Source organism: Artemia franciscana, chromosome 16 (assembly GCF_032884065.1).
Source record: "Artemia franciscana chromosome 16, ASM3288406v1, whole genome shotgun sequence".
In the NCBI taxonomy this organism is placed as follows: Eukaryota; Metazoa; Arthropoda; class Branchiopoda; order Anostraca; family Artemiidae; genus Artemia; species Artemia franciscana.
This window is the reverse complement of record NC_088878.1, coordinates 26,824,756-26,841,402: the sequence shown is the minus strand read 5'-3', so window position 1 is coordinate 26,841,402 and position 16,647 is coordinate 26,824,756. Positions and strand designations below refer to the sequence as shown.

The 16,647-nt window shown below is 35.0% G+C and overlaps 1 protein-coding gene across 2 annotated transcripts in view; it reads left to right on the top strand.

The window, feature by feature from the left end:
• LOC136037295 (src substrate protein p85-like) overlaps window positions 1-16,647 on the top strand; it is an 80,002-nt gene that overhangs the window by 18,650 nt on the left and 44,705 nt on the right. For both annotated transcript variants that reach the window (XM_065719938.1, XM_065719937.1), the window contains exons 5-6: window positions 12,291-12,678; window positions 14,579-14,689. In XM_065719938.1, coding sequence (XP_065576010.1) covers window positions 12,291-12,678; window positions 14,579-14,689 — 499 coding nt within the window. The remainder of the gene's footprint in view (window positions 1-12,290; window positions 12,679-14,578; window positions 14,690-16,647) is intronic.

Here is a 16,647-nt window from a genome sequence, read left to right as displayed (position 1 = left end):
AATAAGCCGTAGATTAAAAAGACATTCCTGGAGAATCAAAGATATGTCACATTGTGAGGCTCCTGATAAGCCCTCAAATATTATCTATCTTCCTTACATCTCAAAAATCTCAACAAAATTAAAAGATATTTGCACACAAAATTTGTGATATTTTTTAAAATCACAAATTTCTTAAATTCCGGTAAAGATGACACTCTAGTTACTCGCCAAAGAGGGGTTTATCAAATACCATACCACTGTGGCAATCTCTGCGTTGGGAAAACCCAACAGAATCTAGAAAAATGGCTACACCTGCATAAAGAAGACATAGACAAAACATTAATTTCTAGTAGTTCTAATAACTCCTTTGATTCTGCTTTAGCTTGGCATATATTCAATAATCCCTCCCATACAATACTTTTTGAAAACTCTTAATTTTGAAAACTTATAATACTCTTGTCTAGCCCTTCGCAGTAGTCTGTTTAGGGCATTACGATAACTTGTAAGTTCGCTCATTTATATCTCAGGGATGACGTACCTTTTTATGGCACTTCACTCAAGTGACATATAGCAATCGTAAATTCAGTCGGTCTGTCGGTCCCGGTTTTGCTACTTTAGGCACTTCCAGGTAAGCTAGGACGATGAAATTAGGCAGGCGTATCAGGGACTGGACCAGATTAAATTAGAAATAGTCGTTTTCCCGATTTGACTAACGTTGACTATCGATGTTTGGAAGGATATCGTGTCTCAGAGCTGTTATTTTAAATCCCGACCGGATCTGGTGACATTGGGGGGGGGGGATGGGAGGGGGAAACCTAAAATCTTGGAAAACACTTAGAGTGGAGGGATCGGGATGAAACTTAGTGGGAAAAATAAGCACAAGTCCGAGATACATGATTGAAGTAACTGGAACGGATCCGATCTCTTTAGGGTAGCTAGGGGGGAGGGGTAATTCTGAAAGATTAGAAAAAAATGTGGTATTTTTAACTTACGAACGGGAGATCGGATCTCAATGAAATTCGATTTTTAGAAAGATATTGTTTCTCAGAGCTCTTACTTTAAATCCCGACCGGATCTGGTGACATTGGGTGGGGGGAGTTGGGAGGGGGAAACCTAAAACTTGGATAACACTTACAGTGGAGGGATCGGGATGAAACTTGGTGGGAAAAATAAGCACAAGTTCTAGATACATGATTGACATAACCGGAACGGATCTGCTCTCTTTGGGGTAGTTGGCGGGGGGGGGGTTAATTCTGAAAAATTAGAAAAAATGAGGTATTTTTAACTTACGAACGGGTCATCGGGTCTCAATGAAACTTGATATTTAGAAATATATCGTGTCTCAGAGCTCTTATTTTAAATCCGGACCGGATCTTATGACATGGGGGGGGGGGGGTGGAGGGGGAAACCTAAAACTTGGAAAACACTTAGAGTGGAGGGATCAGGATGAAACTTGGTGGGAAAAATAAGCACAAGTCCTAGATACATGATTGACATAACCGGAACAGATCCGCTCTCTTTGGGGTAGTTGGGGGGGGGGTTAATTCAGAAAAAATAGAAAAAATGAGGTATTTTTAACTTGCGAAGGAGTGATCGGATCTTCATGAAACTTCATATTCAGAAGGATCTTGTAACTCAGATCTCTTATTTTAAATCCTAACCGGATCCAGCGTAATTGGTGGGGGGGCAGTTGGGGGGACCGGAAATCTTAGAAAATACTTAAAGCGGTATCAGGATGAAACTGGATGGGAAGAATAAAAACCTGTCTAAGATACGTGACTGACATAACCGGACCGGATATGCTCTCTTTGGTGGAGTTGGGGGGGGGGGGTAATTTTGAAATTTGAGGTATTTGTAACTTACGAAAGGGTGACCAGATCTTAATGAAATTTGATATTTATAAGGATCTTGTGCTTTAAAGCTCTAATCTTAAATTCCGACCAGATCCTGTGACATAGGGGGGATTGGATGGGGAAACCGGAATTCTTGGAAAACGTGAAAATTGGGATATTTTTATCTTACGAATATGTGATCGGATCTTAATGAAATTTGATATTTAGAAGGAACTCATGTCTCAGAGCTCTTATTTCAAATCTCGACCAGATCTTTGACATTGGGGGGAGTTGGAGGGGGAAATCTTGGAAAACATTTCGAGTGGAGGAATCGGGATGAAGCTTGGTGGATAGAATAAGCAAATGTCCTTGATACGTGATTGACGGAACCGTACTGGATTCGCTCTCTTTGGGGGAGTTGGGAGCAGGGGTTCAGTGATTTGGCGAGTCAGGTGCTTCTGGACGTGCTAGGACGATGAAAATCGATAGGCGGGTCAGGAACCTGCACAAATTGACTTGGTAAAGTCGTTTTCCCAGATTCGACCATCTGGGGGGCTAAAGGGAGAGGAAAAATTAGAAAAAATTAGGTATTTATAACTTACGAGTGGGTGATCGGATCTTAATGAATTTTGATACTTAGAAGGACATCGTGACTCAGAGCTCTTATTTTAAATCCTGACCGGCATTAAGCCTCTTATTTTCCTTTTAAATCAATCTATTTATTCATAGAATTTTGTCAGAGCTCATACCATATGATCTCTTGGCTCTTAGCTCTTCTTGCCTCGTCACAAGTGCCATATGAGCTCTTAGCTCTTGTTCTCATACAAATTATTCTTCTTATATATTGATTTCAATAAACCTTGAGTAATCCAAGGTTTCTTTGAAGTTTTTCTTCATTTAAAAAAAATATTTTTAGACTATTTTTCCACGGATGGCTGAATTATTTGGTAAAAGACTTTAAAATTAGATTCAGTATCTACAAAGATTGAAATTTCCGTATTCCAATCCTTATTGGCTAGCTCATTTTTATATTTCAGAAGTGAATCTTGATCGAGTACCATCCTCAGCTTGAGACTGTTCATCTATGCAGACTTTTCATTATTAGTACTTACTGAGTAACTTGAAAATACGCCAAAATGATCAGAAGAATCACTTATAAGGACACATTACCAGACATATAATTCGAAAATATGTTATCCAAACGTGTCGACACGTCTTTGTAACACGAGTACTAATATTAGTATCAGGGATATAACCAAATGAAATCATCAAGTTTAAAAATCCGTCTGTGTTTGATCTATTATCAAATGAATCAATTTTAATATCTCCAATGATAAACGTAGGTCTTTGATGTTGGATCTTTTCCAATTGTTCTTCAAGCAGTTCATAAAACTCAATAAGAGATTCTGATGGTTGCCTATTTACAATCAGAACATAACCGCTACGTCCAGACAGTTCTAATTGCAAAATAAAATGCTCAAAGACCATTTCTTTATATATTAAAATATCCTACTGGACACTTACCAGGATGCCAGAACGTATATACGCTGCAGTCCCCCTTGTCAGTGAAGCTGGTGAATTTTCGTGTAAAGATTATATCCTAAAATGTGTAAAAGATCCAACAAGTTTCACGAAGAAAAATATCAAGATAAATTAAGTTTCACAGACAAAAATCAGCACGCGACAAGTTCCACGAACAAAATCAATTTTGCAAGGGGTAAAAATCAATGTACATGTTTGACGAAGAGAAAAATCAATATGCAACAAGTTTCACGAAGAAGAAACAAAAAAAAATATAACAAGTTTTTCGAAGACATAAATCAAGATATGTTACGTTACTTGAAGAAATAATCAACATGGAGTAAGTTTCACGAACAAAAATCAGCGTGCATCGTGTTTCACGAAAAAATTACCAACATGATTCAAGTTTCACGAAGAAAAATATCAAGATAAATAAAGTTTCATGAACAGAAATCTGTACGCAACAAGTTCCACGAACAAAACTGGTTTCAGGAAGAGAACAAAACAATATACAGTTTTCACGAAGAGAAAAATCAACATGAAACAAGTTTTAAGAAGAAAAAATAAAAATATAACAAGTTTCTCGAAGACAAATCAAGATATATTAAGTTCGTTGAAGAAATAATCCACCTGCGACAAGTTTCGCAAATAATAATCAGAATGCATCATGTTTCACGAAGAAACAACCAACTTGCAACAAGTTTCACGATGAAAAATATCATGATAAATAATTTTTCAGGAAAGAATAAATCAACATACAACAAATTTCACGACATCAAGATAAATTAAGTTTATTGAACCAACATCAGCAAGTAACAGGTTCTACGAACTAAACCGGTTTCATCAGGAGACAAATCAATGTGCAAGTTTTTCGAAGAGAAATATCAACATGCATCAAGTTTCATGAAGAAGAAATAAAAATATAACAAGTTTCTCGAAGACATAAATCAAGATACATTACATTTTTTGATTACATTTGTAATTTGAGATACATTATGTTTTTGACATATTGCATGCATCTTTATTTAAAAAAAAATAAACATTACATTTTTTGAAAAAATTATTCCTATGCAGCATGTTTCAAGAACAAAATCAGCATGCATCGTAATTCACCAAGAAAAAGCCAACACGCAGCAAGTTTCACGAAGAAAAATCTCATGATGAATTAAGTTTTACAAAAAAAATAAAACGACATACAACAAATTTCACGAAGAAAACGTCTAGATCAATTAAGTTTCGCCAACAAAAATCAGCACGCAACAGGTTCCACGAACAAAATCGGTTTCGCAAAGGGGAAAAATCAATATATGTTTTTCACGAAGAGAAAATTAAACATGCAACAGGTTTCATGACTTTTCAACTTCAACTTTTCTTTATTCAACTTAAAAAATAGAGAACAATATTATGCCCCAACAGAGAGCAGAGCTCGTAAGGCTGGGACAGTGCAAAAACATAGAAAAACATCAACATCTCATCATAATAACGATTCCAAAATTTAACACGGCAAAAAACAAACAAAATAGAAAAAGAACTTATGAAAGAGAAGTAACAAGGATAAGTGAATAAATAAATATCGGGCAGGTGGGGCGTGGGAGGCCATCCCAAACACAGGGACACAAAACAACTCACACAGAAGAAGATCAAATAATATAATTTATGATTTAATTCATGATTTAATTCAGGAAGAAGAAATAAAAATATAACAAGTTTCTCGAGGACATAAATCAAAATATATTAAGTTACTTGAAGAAATAATCCACATGCAGTAAGTTTCACGAACAAAAGTCTGCGTGCATCATGTTTTGTGAAGATATTACCAACATGAGGCAAGTTTCACGAAGAAAAACATCAAGATAAATAAAGTTTCACGAACCAAAATCAGTAAACAACAAGTTCTGTGAACAAAATGGTTTCACGAGGAGAAAAAACAATATATAAGTCTCACGAAGAGAAGAATTAACTTGTGACAAGTTTCATGAAGAAGAAATAAAAATATAACAAGTTTTTCGAAGACGTAAATCAAAATACAATCCACATGCATCAAATTTCATGAAAAATTCAGCTCGCATCATTTTTGCGAATAAAACCCAACATCTTACAAGTTTCTCGAAAAAAATATCTTTATAAATTGGGTTTCATGAAAGAATAAATTAACATACACTAAGTTTCACGAAGAAAAATATCAAGATAAATAAAGTTTCACGAACAAAAATCAACATGCAACAAGTTTCATGAAGAAGAAATAAAAATATAACAGGTTCCTCGAAAACATAAATCAAAATATATTAAGTTTCTTGAAGAAACAATCCACATGCAGCAAATTTCACGAACAAAATCCAGCATGTATCATTTTTAGCGAAGAAAAACCAACATGTTACAGGTTTCACGAACAAAAATCTCAACATAAATTAAGTTTCACGAAAAAATATATCAACATACAATATGTTTTACGAAGAAAAATATCAAAATGAATTAAGTTTCACTTACAATAAACTGCATGCAGCAAGTTTCACGAACAAAACCGGTTTCACGAGAAGAAAAATCCAATTGCAAGTTTTACGTACAGAAAAATCAACATGCAACAAATTTCGTGATGAAGGAATATAAATATAATAAGTTTCTCAAAGAAATAAATCAAGATACATTAAGTTTCTTGAAGAAACACTCCATATGCAATAAGTTTCACGAACAAAAATCAGCATTCATCATATTTCGTGAAGAAAAACCGACATGCAATAAGTTTCACGAAGAAAAATATCATGACAGATTAAGTTTCACGAAAGAATAAATCAACATACAACAAGTTTAACGAAGAAAAATATCAAGATAAATTGAGCTTCACGAACAAAAACACGCAACAAGTTCCACGAACAATATGGGTTTCACGAAGAGAAGAATCAATGTGCAAGTTTCACGAAGAGAAAAATAAACATACAACAAGCTTCCTGAAGAAAAAATAAAAATATAACAAGTTTCTCGAAGATCAAATCAAGATAAATTAAGTCTCTTTAACAAGTATTCCACATACAGCAAGTTTCACGAAGAAAAATATCATGGTAAACTAAGCTTCACGAAAAAAATGTCAAAAGGAATTAAGTTTCCTAAAAAAAAATTAGCACACAAGTTCCACGAATAAAACTAGTTTAGTGACGAGGAAAATTAATGTACAAGTTTCACGAAGGGAAAAATCAACATGCAACAAGTTTCAGTATGAAAAATAGAAATATAACAAGTTTCTCGACGGCATAAATCGAAGTACATTAAGTTTCTTGAAGAAATAATCCACATGCTACAAGTTTCACGAACAAGAATCACGTTCGCGTAGAAAAAACCAACATGCAACAAGTTTCAAGACGAAAAAATTATCATGACTAATTAAGTTTTACGAAAGAATCAAACAACATAAAGCAAGTGTCACGAAGATAAACATCAATATAAATTAGTTTCACGAACAAAAATTAGCACGCAACAAGTTACATGAATAAAACCTGTTTTACGAGGAAAAATTATCAAGTTGCACGAAGAGAAAAATCAACATGCGACAAAAACAATGCAATAACTGGCGAGCCTCTCATTTATTTCTTATTTATTAACCTACTATTGTTGAACAAAGTAGGTTATCGATAAAATTGTTACAGTTTTATTTTTTCTTCATGAAATTAGTTGGATGTTTATTTTTCTATACGTGAAATTTGTACATTGATTTTTCTCCTGGTAAAATCGGTTTTATTCATGAAACTAAAAGCGTGGTGATTATCGTTCTTGAAACTTAATTTATCTTGATTTTTTCATGAAACTTATTGTACGTTGATTTATTCTTTAGTAAAGCTTAATGTATTTTGATTATTTTTTCTTCGTAGAAAATGATGCCTGTTGGCTTTTTCTTTGTGAAAGATGAAGCACATTGATTTTTGTTCTTGAAACTTGTCGCATGCTGATTTTCCTCTTCCCGAAATATGTAAATTAATTTTTCCCTGTGAAACCGTTTTTATTGATGTAACTTGTTGCGTGGCAATTTGTTTTCGTGAAACTTAATTTATATTGAGGTTTATCTTCGTGGCACTTGCTGTATGTTGTTTGATTCTTTCGTGAAACTTAACTTATCATATTTTTTCTTCGTGAAACTTGTTGCATGTGGATTATTTCTTCAAGAAATTTAATGTATCTTGATTTATGTCTTCGATAAACTTGTTATAGTTTAATTTTTTCTTCGTGGAACTTGTTGGATGTTTATTTTTCTCTACGTGAAACTTGTACTTTGATTTTTTCCTCGTAAAACCGGTTTTATTCATGGAACTAAAAGCGTGGCGATTTTCGTTCCTGAAATTTAATTTATCTTGATATTTTTCTTCATGAATCATGTTGTAATGTATTTTGATTATTTTCTTCGGAGAAAATGATGCATGTTGGCGCTTTCTTATTGAAAGATGACACATAATGATTTTTGTTCGTGAAATTTGTCGCATGCTGATTTTTCTCTCAATTCATTTTTCTCAATTCTCAATTTTCTCTATTCAAGTTTTATGAACAAAAATCAACATGCATCATGTTTCACGAAGAAAAAAACAACATGTATAAAGTTTCACGAAGAAAAATATCATGATAAATGAAGTTTCAAGAAAGAATAAATCAACATACAACAAGTTTCACAAAGAAAAAGATCAAAATGAACTCAGTTTCCTGAACAAAATCAGCTCACAAGTTCCAAGAATAAAACAAGTTTCATGAGGTTGAAAATCAATGTACAAGTTTCACGAAGAGAAAAATCAACATGCAACAATTCTCATGATGAAAAATAAAAATATAACAACTTTCTCGACGGCATAAATCTTGGTACATTAAGTTTCTTTAAGAAATGATCCGCGTTCTGCAAGTTTCACGAACAAAAATCAACGTGCATCATGTTTCACGAAGAAAAAACAAATATGTAACAAGTTTCATGAAGAAAAAATATCATGATAAATTAAGTTTCACGAAAGAATAAAACAACATACAGCAAGGTTCATGAAGAAAAACATCAATATAAATTAGGTTTCACTAGCAAAAACTAGCACGCAACAAGTTACATGAACAAAGCCGTTTTCACGAGGAAGAACTAATGTACAAGTTTTATGAAGAGAAAAATCAACATGCGTGAAGTTTCACGAACAAAAATCAGCATGCTTCATCTTTCACAAAGAAAAAACAAACGGGCATTATTTTCCACGAAGATATTTTAAGTATCACAAAATAATACACGAAGAAAAAATATCAAGAAAAATTAAGTTTCAGGAACGAAAATCAGCACGCAACAAGTTTCATGAACAAAAAAGGTTCCATGTGGAGAAAAATCAATTTACAAGTTGCAAGTAGAGAAAAATCAACACCCAACAAATTTCATGAGAAAAAAATAAAAATTTAACAAGTTTATGGAAGATATAAATCAAGATAAATTAAGTTTTTTGAAGGATGAAATAATCCACATGCAACAAGTTTTACGAGCAAATATTCACATAAATAATGTTTCATGGAGAAAAAAAAAACAACATCAAAAAGTTTCACGATGAAAAATTTCATGATAAATTAAGTTTCTCGTAAGAATAAATGAGTATACAAGTTTCACGAAGAAAAATATCCATGAACAAAAATCCGCACGCAACAAGTTCCATGAGCAAAACCGGTGTTAGAGGAGAAAAATGAATGTACGTGTTTCACTAGTGGTGTCAGTTGCTAGGAGTCATCAGAAGAAACGCTATTGGGAATTTTATATTACGTTCAAATGATCGTCTCTAGTGTAAACGGTAATTTTTGTAAAAAAATGACTGAGAATGCTTTAGGTGCGGTAATGCATTCTAGAGGGTGCCATATGCTAGCCATTGAGTGCCACAGACTAAGAATTGCCATGGAACATTGCAATCTAAAAATGAAATGTTGATTTTCTACTATTCAAAAAAACAATGATGTTTATTAGTTTATAAAGTTTTTTTTCGTTAGAAAATGTGAGAAAATGCCTTAGATGTGATAGTGTGCGACAGAGGGTGGCATAATCTGGCACAGTGACGTGAATTGACATGGCTTATTATGTTCAGGCTGGCTTACAGGAAAATGAAAAATTGGATTCAAAACTTTTTTAACGACAAAATATCTGGGAAATGTCTTAAGAGGGGGGATGCCAGAGGGACAGTAATAGTACGATATTGTTTTGTGAATTGACATGGTGCATAACCATTGGCTTGCGAAAACATGAACCAGTAGATTTAATGCATGATTTCAACAAGAAAACATCTTGAAAATGTCTTAGGTATGTTGGGGGACTGCTGGAGAGTGCCAAAGGAGCAGTCATAGTGTTTCACGGTGGCGTGAATTGAGATTGTGTATTATTTTTATGGTGGCTTTCGAAAACATGAACCAAAGGATTTAAAGCATGATTTTTAGCAAGAAAATGTCTCGAAAATGTCTTTGGAATGATGAGGGGTGCCAGAGGGCCAGTAGTAGTGTGGCATGGTGGCGTGAATTGAGACGGTGCATCACGTGGGGAGTGGCTTGCAAAAATGTTAATCTATGCATTTAATACATGATTTTTGACAAGAAAATGTCTTGGGAATGATAAGGGGGGCCAGAGTTTGCCAGAGAGCCATTAATAGTGTGACACGGTGGTGTGAATTGACTTGGTGTATCACATTTGGGTGGGTTGCGAAAACGTGAACCATTAGATATAATACTTGATTTAAAAAAAGAAAGTATCTAAAAAATGTCTTAGGTATGATGAGGGGCTTCTAGAGGGTACCAGTTGGGCAGTCATAGTGTGGCAGTCCTAGTTTGGCTTGGTGGCTAGAATTGATATGGTGAATTACAGAGGGTTGGCTTGCAAAAGCATGAAGCATTGGATTTAACTCATGTTTATCATGAAAATATCTTGAAAATGTCATAGGAATGACGAGGGGGTTGACGTTTGTTTGTCATGGAGGGTTGGCTTACGAAAATATGAACAAATAGATTTAATGCATAATTTTTATCATGAAAATATATGAAAAAATGCCTTAGGAATGATAATATGTATCACCGGGAAGCCATGGGCCAGCCACATATTGCCACGGTGGCCTGAATTGCTTGGATTAACATTTTCTACAGCTTAAGGTTAAGGGGGGAGATGTTAAAAAGAAGAGTAAAAAAGGCCAGAAAAAGCCAGTCAAAGAAATGAGGCATTTTCATTAAGGCCTATTAGAAATAACTCTTAATATGGTTTAAATTTATCTCTAATAACAACCCCTCCCCTCTGGAATTGATTGCTATGGGTTTTGACAACCACATATTATCACGATGGCGTGAAGCATGCATAGTCTTGGCTCAAACAAATGAGGAATTCTCATTAAAACCTCTCTGAAACAACCGAATGCAAAAAAATGTGTCTCAGTAGAAACGATAGAACATTAGAAATGATGTATTTTCATTAAGAGCTCTCAAAACTACCTTCTTAGATGCCTCAAATTTATCTCTAATATCAACCCTTCGTCCCTCCCCTCCCTGGAATTGGTTGCTAGGGTTCCCACCTTTCTTTAATTCATGGTTTCTTTCGCTTATTTTTTGATCTTTTATAGGTTTTTTCACGTTTTGTTTTTTCGTTTGGTGTGTTTTAAATGCTTTTTGCGTTGATATCATGATTTATAACGTTTTTTATTAAGAAAATGTGTATGTACAAAATCCTTCTTTCTTTAGATTTCTTGTTCCAGGATAAAACTTCAATATGTAATCATTTACGCAATGCAATATCTAGAGCCAATGCTATGTAACATCTCGCTGATTCGATAGTTTACCTAACTGTCTAGGTCAACCAATAAAATTAATAACATTGTAACAGCCAGGTGCTTATAACAGAGCAAAAATTAATACCATTGGGATGCTTGTGTGCTCTTATGTGGAAAGGGTTGGAAACATGCGAGCAATTTCATCGTGCCAGAAGGTGGGCAGGGATTTCTGTGTGCGTGCAATAGATTATCATGTAGAAAGTATCCCCCAAATTATAATATTAGAAAGGCTTTCGTCGTCCACCTGTCTTGCGCTCCATTCCATAACAGCCCTATCCCTTTCGAATCCTAATGCAGACAAAAATCTTTAGATTATAAAAGCTCCCTGAGAATAAAGCAAAAATGCCTTGAAAGAAAATGAAATTTCCTGAAGTATTGTATTCCAACCAATGTTTGTATCCCTCTCAGTTACAACTGGGGATTCCCCGTTTGTCTAACGGACTCTAACAACTCTTTTTACGTAACAACCAAAAGTAAACGAAACCCATTACGTAATAAGCAGCTGCTGGGTGAAATCGCTCACTTGGTCATCCCCCCACTCTGGTGGAATTGGATGCTAAGGGCCCGGTGGGTTTTCTAGTGCCCAGTGGAATTGCTCGCTAGGGGTCCCCCGTTGAAATTGATTGCTAAGGTCCGGAGTTTTGATGGTTCCCCACTAGCGGGTCCCAGAAGTCTAGCATGTCACGCAAGGTTAGGTCGTCCTTAATATAAGTAAATATTCCCTATTACATAACAGCGAAGGAAATTCTGAAGACGTCTTGAAGAAAAATGTCTTCAAAAACGTTTTAATACGTCTTGAAGAAAAATGTCTGAAAAAAAGTATCGAAATGTCTTGAAACGTCTTGAAGAAAGATGTCTTAGAAAACCTCTTGAAATGTTTTGAAACGTCTTGAAAAACGTTTTGAAGAAAAATGTCTCAAAGAACGTCTTAGAATGTCTTGAAACAGCTTATAATACGTCTTGTCTAAAAATGTTTTAAAAAAACTTCCGCTTGTCTAGTGGACTCTAATAAAACCTCTTGTATTACAACTAAAAGTAAACAAACCTCATTATGTAACAACCAAAACTAAACAATCCCTGTTACGTAAAAACCAAAAAGGAAGAAAAGAGTATTGGCTATGGGTCCGTTTAAAACCAGTGAGCCCTCACTAGTTCAATATTCATTTTTTTCTAGAGTGCGCTTGGATGGGATCATTTTGAAAAGGTTGGCAAACATGAATCCCAAAAAGATTATGCTAAGGGTTTTGGCGGAAAATTTGGAGTCCAGTCAGACAGAGTTGACAAATCAGCCCTTGGTTGGGACCACGTTGAAAAGGTTGATAAACACGAGTCTCAGAAAGATTATGCTAAGGGTTTTGGTGGAAAATATGGAGTCCAGTCAGACAGAGTTGACAAGTCAGCACTTGGCTGGGACCATGTTGAAAAGGTTGAAAAACACGAATCACAGAAGGACTATGCCAAAGGATTTGGCGGGAAATTTGGTATTCAATCCGATAGAGTTGATAAGTCGGCATTGTCCTGGGATCACGTGGAGAAGGTTGAAAAGCATACTTCTCAAAAAGGTAATCTTTTTTCTAAGACCTAATTCGAATTCATTAGTATAACAGACTCTACTACAACCTCTACTAATATTTCACCGTAGCACCAAGCCATCTGAGGGGAATACAACTGCGCACGCTCCTCCTCCACACCTAACTATTCAATTTTTTAAAAGCATTGTGTTTACAGTATAATACTGGAGTATTTCAAATAAAACCGAAACCTTTCATTGAGGTAGGTCACCTTCAAGTGGGAGGAAGGTGTCCTCCGCCCAGAATTTCTTTAGAAATTCATCGTTTGTGGTTGTATTCGATTATTTTTATCGACCCGTGGAATTCATTCCCATTAATAGGTTAAATTACATTGTCCTCCAAAACACGATCGTGGGAGGATCCTCTATAGGACAACACCCGCGACAGGGCGTAAGATCCAGGTATGTTGACAATAGCCTCTGCAAGGGGCTGCCTCGACCCTTCAGGGGTACCGGTAAGACTTAGGATCTTGTGGTAAACTCTATTTCCACTTGAGGACTGGACCCCCTCCAGGAAATTATAGCTCGGTAAACAACATGGCATCCGCACATGGATTTTGATTAATGGACAATCCTTCTGGGTTCGGTTCGTTTTATTGGGCATTTTTGGGCTGAAAAACCTCTTCATATCTAGTTTTTGTTATGGGCTGCCTTTCTGTAGTACCATAATATCTGTAGGCATGAATACATAATGATTCGGAGGTAATAGGCTCGAAATAATGATTCGGAGGTAATAGGCTTGAAATTGTCTGTGCATGATTTCAACTTTTGTTGATAGAAGAGCATCGCCAATTGCTGAAAACCATTTTGTGACAAAGATGGGCCCAGGGTTGCGCTAAGCCTCTATTCTACTAAAGGTCTGAGGGACTTGCTGTCCACTTCTAAGCCGGCTTATACGCATCGCTGTAGGCTTGAGAAGATGTATTGGTCCCCGTTTTGTACTGGTATCCGGGACCATAGCTTTTCCTGAGGCCAAAATAATATCCATGATTTAAAAAATATGGAAATTGGTGCTTGAAATGTCACAACGTCAAAATTAACTATCGTATCGACATTCGCTGTAGCACCGAATGATGGAGATACTAGTGACTTAGATGAATTTTACTTACAGTTGCAGGAGCAAAAAGACTGGGTCCCAGTAGAAATTACCTGTTTTTATTTGGAGATTTTAACCCCCCAGTTCGATAGAAATAGGGATAGATGGTATCCTATTTTTGGTAAATTTCGTTTTGGAAAAGAAAACAGCAATGACTGCAGACTGTTGCAATTTTGTAAATATTACATAATGTAATAATATACATAATATATATACAATCTATTTAAATTTATATTAAAGGAACATTGAAGCAACAGCAGTTATTTTGAAACTTTACAATATTTTTCTGTATTTTTCAAATTACATTCAGATTTTACTTCAAATTTTATTTCTAAATGGAAAAGAATGAAAATAATTTTAACACAGCTGTTTAAGGGTTTAAGGGTCCACCAAAACCCTTTCGAAACTATGTTGTTCTGTTTGTTGTCCATAAATAAAAGACACATAGAGATCGTTAGAACACTGTTACTTTATTTTTAGTAATAATATTAGGTCCTACACCAGGCAAAATATAGGGTTTTATATGCTATTAGTTAGAATTTAACCTAGTGATTTAATTATATTCTATTTCTTAGTTATATTCCATTCCTTAAGTTTATTTCATCAAATCATTCATTATTTCTTATATATACGAATCTGTTATGGCATTTTAAAAGAAAAACTAGAATAATTGAATAAAAGAATAAACACATAAATAAAAGAATAAATACCAGAATAATTGAGTTTGGCAGCCCTGGACAAATCTTTTGTGTAAAATTATTGTGCTCTGTTTTTTTATTTCAATTCTTTTTTTCAGATTATTCTCAAGGTTTCGGGGGTAAATTTGGTGTTCAGCAAGATAGAGTTGACAAATCAGCGCTTGGCTGGGACCATGTTGAAAAACCAGATAAGCATACATCCCAGAAGGGTTAGTATTGTCTCAACCAGTCACTTATCCTATGGGGGAGGGGGAACTATTCCCCCAGCTCAGATGTGAATATATTTATAATTTCCAATATTTACACTGTTTTCCTACTTTTTTCGTATTTTCTCCTTAGAAATATACTGTTTCCTGAGAAGTGAGGGAGAAAGGGGTGATGACTCGGAAAATATTTTTTTTCAAATTTCCAGAATTTTTCGTCCACTGCCATCGCGAATGTCACTGAAGCAGAAAGCTTGTAGATGCAACATAAGTACTCTTCAGTGTACGAGTCCCAGTACGAACTGCATGTACAAAGTACACAAGTGCACGAGTTCCCTGTAACTTGCATGAAATGCACGAGCTATAGTAACTGCAGCACTTCAAAGGACTTTGACCCCCATAAGTTTGTTTGTTTACTCTGTTCAAAATCTTGGCAACATTTGAGGTGAAGATCTTTTTTATAAGCAAAATATTGGTAGCATGGTTGCTACTGTATGGTTGTAGGACAACCATGGTTGCTACCACATGGTTGTGGCTACCAAAATATTGGTAGCCTCTGTATTTTTATGTTGCAGCTGAACCCGTGTACTTAAAGGTTTGTAGCTACTGCCATTTATGATTTTTATTTTCCCTTTGGTCTTCCATGAAGGGTGTCGTAACCCTCTTAGAGCTTCTCTCTTACGAAAAGAAATGAAGAATGAAAACGAGAGAGAAAGAAAAACGAGGATAATTTTCAGCTATTGAATAATGAATACAAAGCAGATGCCTCAGCGAAGAACATCTCTGACCCGTATTCACACACACACACACACACACACACACACACATATATATATATATATATATATATATATATATATATATATATATATATATATATATATATATATATATATATATATATATATATATATATATATATATATAATATGAAAAAAACTTCGTTTTCTTAAAGAGTTAAAGAGGCTGCGTCCCAAAGTCGAACCTTAAAACGTACAGGAATTAGAAGAGGCAGTTGGGGGGCTGCCGCCCCCCAAACCCCCAGCTTTTAAAGACTCTTTTGTACAGTTTTTTTTTGTGGGGGGACTTCATGGTTACTAATTACTAGTTTCGGCGCAATGGTTCTCCTGTCCTCTTGTGTTTAACATTTTTCGAAGTTATTCCATTATTCATTCATTTCAATTTTTTGTTAATTAAAAGAGGGCCTTTCCGAAGCCAAGAGCGGGGGGGTTAGCAAAAAAAAACAAAAAACCTTTGTTTTTTGTTTTTCTTTGTTTTTCCCCATGAAGGAAAAGTTGGAGGGGGATGAAATTTTGCAGGTTTCTTAGTTGGAGCTCGGGCTACGAAATGCATCCCTCCCCGTCCCTCTGCGACCACTGGAACCGAAGATCGCTTAACATTGTCGTGTGTCGCCTCTTTATAGAGGCACGAGTGTGCCTCCTTGATATATATATATATATATATATATATATATATATATATATATATATATATATATATATATATATATATATATATATATATATATATATATATATATTTCTTTATCAAACAGCTCGTGGTAAAGAACTGTAAGAAGGAGCTCACTAGTAACCAAAACTATAAGAAACAGAGTCTTTATGACAATAGATACATGAATAGATGCAAGTTCAAAATATATAAAATTTGTCAAGTTTAATGATACCCATGAAAAGTTACGAGTATGAAAAATTTGCCCAATTTTCGAGAAAGGGGGAAACACCCCCAAAACATCAATTAAAATGAAATAAATGAAGATCACCATCAGATTCTGCATATCAGAGAATCCTACTGCGGAGGTTTCAAGCTCCTATATACGAAAACGTGGAATTTCGCATTTTTTGTCAGAAGAAAGATCATGGGTGTTTTTTTTCTTTTTTTTCCTGGAATTGATAGCACTAAAGACAGTTTAGCGGAGGTCTTTGCCAAAATAAGTGGTTGATTTT